This window comes from Chinchilla lanigera, unplaced genomic scaffold, assembly GCF_000276665.1.
Source record: "Chinchilla lanigera isolate Chin_1 unplaced genomic scaffold, ChiLan1.0 scaffold00216, whole genome shotgun sequence".
Classification (NCBI taxonomy): domain Eukaryota; kingdom Metazoa; phylum Chordata; class Mammalia; order Rodentia; family Chinchillidae; genus Chinchilla; species Chinchilla lanigera.
This window is the reverse complement of record NW_004955617.1, coordinates 289,415-294,288: the sequence shown is the minus strand read 5'-3', so window position 1 is coordinate 294,288 and position 4,874 is coordinate 289,415. Positions and strand designations below refer to the sequence as shown.

Here is a 4,874-nt window from a genome sequence, read left to right as displayed (position 1 = left end):
GAGGTTGTTTCTGAGTAATGTACCGTATACATTCCTTTACCCAAAAATATGACCACATTTGAATACTGCTACATCTACAAAGATAGCCACAATCCTGGACGTTCCAGGATACTACTTCAGGGGTAATTCAGGGGAGCAACCAGGAAAAGTAATAGGTATTTTTTACTATACTTTCGGTGGATTTTAAAAAATCTGTTAATTTAGCAAAAGGATTTTTTTTTTTTAATACCAGAGATTGAACCTAGGGCCTTCGCGCTGACCTCTTTTCTGTTTTTGAGACAAGGACTAAAGACACCCGCGCTCAGAAGGAGGAGGCGATGGAGGCATGCTGCACCAAGCGCAGGGCCGTGGGAAGAACATCGCTGGACGCCTAACTAGAAGCTATTTTCGCTCGGTTGTCACAACAACCCACCGCAGACACCCCGAGATATCAGTAGCTAGGCCCAGGGACAGCCTGGGAATTGTAGTCCAGCGCCACAGCCGTGCTGCCCCACGGTGCCTGCTGGGAGTTGCAGTCCAGCGCCGCTGAGGCGCGAAAAGTGGAACCTATTTCGGAGTGGCCGCGGCTGGAATCCTAGTGCAGCTGGACCGGGGCTCATTTGAACTACTACCTACTTGCCTCTAGCAGAGAGCTAATCAGTACACTTCCTTTTCCGGTCCTAGCAGCAGTGCATCAGACCCGGGTTCTGCGGACGCCTCGCTCCGCTCTTGAGCTCCGGCGCTGGCCAGAGCACCCCCGTACCGTCCCCCGGACCTCCTCTGCAGGGCTTCTCTGGGGGGGAGGAGCTGAGCCGACCAGCGCTTGGGGGCGGAGCTTCTTGGGGGCGGGACGTACGTGAGCGGCCTGTGGGGCGGGACCTGTGCGGAGTGGGGTCCCAGTGGGGTTTCCTTGGGGTGGAACGTTACGTGAGGGGGCGGGCTCTCTTGGGGGCGGAACCTGCGTGTCCCCAGGTGGGGCGAGGCCGCACAAAGCCGCGCGGGTGGGCGGAGCTTCGCTGGGGGCGGGGTCTGCGGGCGGGGCGCGGGGGGCTCGCGGCTTCCGCGCTCTGGAGGAGAACGGCGGCGGCAGCGGGCTGCCCGGTTTCCGGCGGCGGGCGCACGAGGCTGCCCATGGACCGCGCGGCGGTGGTGAGGGTGGGCGCGGCGGCGAGTGCCGGCGTGTGCGCCTTGTTGGCGGCGGCGATACTGGCGCAGTACCTCTTCAGCCTGCGCCGGAGGACGGGCCGCAAGACTAAAATCATCGAGATGGTGAGTGAGGCGGGCGGCGGGGCCGGGGCGCAGGTCCTCCCGCTGAGGCCGCTGTCGGGTCGCGGGCTCCGTACTCGAGCCTTACGCCTCTGGCACAGACGTGCCAGAAGTCCCTTCTGTGTTCCCTGAGCTGCTGCACTGATGTCTTTGAAATAATGTCTCTAGCACAGTGTGGTGGCACCTGCTTGTCATCCTAGCACCTGGGAGGCTGAGGCAGGAGGAACGCCGCAAGTTCGAGGCCAGCCTGAACGAAACCTTTTCTCAAAAAGAAAAGTGCCTCAAAAATTCACTAGAAGTATTATAATAAGGAACGCGTTCCGAAGTTGGGTTTGTTTAGTTTGTATTTAACTAGGTCTGACGCAGGCAAGTCCATTTTCTTATCGGGAGTGTACAGTCCTGGGTCTCCCCAGGCTGGGCGCTGGGCGTGTGAACATCTGGGTGCATGTGTCTTCCAGATAACGTCGTCGTAGGGTGCACGGGATGTGCTCATTCTGGTGGAGGAGGTGTCCCGCTGGTGGAGGCCCACCACACAAGGGTGAATGTGGAAACAGCTTTGCTTTATTAAAAGTAAATTTTAAAAATAAGCTCTCACAGATCTCATTCCAGTAAGATTCCTAGATTTTGAGCTAATGTGCTCTTGGATTATGTAACTTATTTTCTCTACCTCCATATTCTCAGCAAATGTTTTTGTCTCCGAAGTTTCCTTTTGTTCATGGTGCTGTCTTGCTTAAAACAACGATTTCTTTTTGCCCTGCACTCAAAATTTATAATATATGTGAATATATTTCTATATATTCTTATATATTTATAATATATACGTAAATTGCCTTAAATTGTGGATTGGTCTTTCAAAATCCTAACGAACAGTTTGCGCTCTTTCAAAAATAATGGACCATCAAGAATGCTAACTTCACTTACTGTATTGTAGTAGACACCACTCACACCTATGTGTAGAGCATAATATTTTAATGCACATAGCCTGCAAGTAGCTATATGGGGAAAATTATGGTTGTAATTCTTGTGATTTTCCTAGGTTGCTTCATCAGATGGGAAAAGTGTTCGATTGTGAGACCCAAGGTATGGGTTCCAGCTCTGGTTCTTTCTTTTCAGAACACTCATGTTTTAGGGAGTCTCCTCCTCCCATTGCCCACCTTCATCCTTGAGGGCTGCTGCACTCCCAGTGAGGCTGTCTTTCAGGAGTTTTTCTGTGAGTGGCTGGGAGATGGTGCCTGCCCAGTAGCAGAGTCCCTCAGGGCAGAGACCTAAACTGGAGGCAGAGTGCAGACAGACAGAGGTTAGTGAAGGTGGCTGCTGCTTTCCTTTCAAAGCACTGTATTCATCTTTTTGCATCTTCTCTGAGGCCTCAAAACAGCCTCCCCTACCTCTTAGCAGTGGAGCTGGAGCTAAGTAGATTTCTCTTTTCTAGCACCCCAAATCTTAAATTGCTAACTAATCTGGCATAATCAAGCGTTTATTTAACTTAATTTTTTTGTGGTACTGGGAATTGAACCCAGGGCCTCATGCATGCTAGACAAGCAGGGCCACTGAGTTGTGTCCCCACGTTTTTTTTTGTTTTGTTTTGTTTTTGGTGCAGGCTCTCACCAGGCTGACCTTGAGCTTTTGGCCCTCCTGCCTCAGACTCCTAACTCACAGGGATTTCTGGCTTGTGTCACCATGCGTGGACATTTTTATTTTTAAGTAAACTTTGCTTTGGAACAATTTAGATGTAGAGAAATACGGAGTAAGTAAGTATAGAGTTTTCATATGCAATTGCCTCCATTATTGACATCTTACATTACTGTGGTTCATTTGTTACAGTTGATGAATAATTACTGATACTTTCTTAAAGGTGCATGCTTTATTCAGTCTTTTTACATACTGGCCCCTCCAGGAATGCCCCTCTGCACATGTACTCTGCCACTGAGATACACTGCCTCTTTCTGCCTTGGCTGTGCCATTTTCTCAGACTTTACTTATGTCCTCACAATTTTGAGTAGTTGTGGTCAAGTATTAAGTAAAATATGCCTCAGTTGAATTTTGTCTGCATTTTTCTTTCAATTAGTGGAGTTTGTGGTTTTTCATAAAGTTAAAGTTACTTCCCCTCCCGTCCCTCCACGCTGTGTTCTTCGGAAGGAAGTCACTGTGAGATGTCCACACCCTCCCCCCATACTGGGGATTGAACCTAGGGCCTTTGCACCAAACTATATCCTTTTTTATTTTTTTTAGATAGTGTTTTGTTAAGTTGCCTAGGTTGGTCTCCACCTCACCATCCTCCTGTCTCGGCCACCCAGTGCTGCAGTTACAGGCATGCACCACCAGATGTGGCTGGTGTCCAGAGTGGGGAGCCCTGTGTTGTGTCACATGCCTGTAACCCCAGCACTTGAGGGGCTGAGGCAGGAGGATGTGAGGTCCAGGCTCACGTGGGCTACATAAAGACATCCTGTTTCTGGTTTTTTTTGGTTTTTTTTTGTCTTTTTGAGACAGGGTCTCACTATGCAGTTCAGGCTAGCCTTGAGCTTACTTTGTAGCCCAGGCTGGCATCGAACTCGAAATAATCCTCTTGCCTCAGCCTCTCAAGTGCTGGGATTACAGGCATGCACCACCACCACCACCCAGCAAGACATCCTGTTTCAAAAAAAAAAAATTGTGGAAAACTCCATTGTACATTCTTCAGTGTGTCATAGACATAAGTTCTTCAGACTTCTGCACAGAAAAGCTGTCTGTTCGCTGTGCATTACCTGCACAGTCATGACCCTGTAGGTACAGATCTGCAGATGCTAGTTTGTATGTTGCATCAGAGTCCAGGGCTGTTGTATTGTGTTGAGACATCCTCTTAGCTTGGCTCTTGTGTGCTCGGTCCTTTCGCTCTTGTGTCCTTGCCATACCTCCATCAAGTCAATAAGCTTTTTCTAGCTGAAAATGAAGTATTGGATATCCAGTAGGTGAGTCTGGAAGAATGAAAAAAGTTAATTAGTTTTTGTAGTACTGGGGACTGAACACAGGGCCTTTGTACTGAGCTATATTCCTGGTCCTTTTTCATTTTGAAACAAGCACTTCCTAAGTTGCCTAGTTGCCCATTCTGGGCTAGAACTTGAGATTCTTCGGCCTCAGCCTCCCAAGTGCTGGGACCGCAGGCGTGGACCACAATTCTTGGTCCTAAAGTAGTTTTATTAGCACACAGTCATGTTTGTTCATTTATGTATTGGCTGGAGCTGTTTTCATGCAGCATTCATATTGAGTGGTTGTAGCCCAGAGTGGATCCCTTTCTGTTCCTTCTCAGCACATTACAAATCTCAGTGACTTACTGTAACTTGACAGCATTTCAGGTATCACCAGTATCACTGATGTGTGAAAACCATGTTCAGAGATGAGATATGTAAGAATCTTACTACATGTTAGCATGAAAAATGAGCATTTACAATAGATTTTGATGATAGGAAATGGTCACTTTGAAGACAAGTTAAGTGGAGTGTTATTTTTAAAAATTCAGTTATATGTGCATGGTCCATTGTCTGTTCACCCCCTACCACCACCACACACACACACTGGGGATCAGACCCAGGGCCTCCTGCATACCAGAAAAGTGCTCTACCACTAAGCTATACCTTTAGCGTTTTCAAAAAGTT

General features: G+C 48.4%; 1 protein-coding gene across 3 annotated transcripts in view; it reads left to right on the top strand.

The window, feature by feature from the left end:
- The first annotated feature begins 1,010 nt into the window (after nt 1-1,010).
- Nt5c3a (5'-nucleotidase, cytosolic IIIA) overlaps nt 1,011-4,874 on the top strand; it is a 53,147-nt gene continuing 49,283 nt past the window's right edge. Inside the window, exon 1 of one of the 3 annotated variants that reach the window (XM_013510143.1) lies at nt 1,011-1,248. In XM_013510143.1, the coding sequence (XP_013365597.1) occupies nt 1,111-1,248 (138 nt within the window). In that variant the 5' untranslated portion in view covers nt 1,011-1,110. The remainder of the gene's footprint in view (nt 1,249-4,874) is intronic. The other 2 variants (XM_005414993.2, XM_005414995.2) reach the window with 2 other exon arrangements.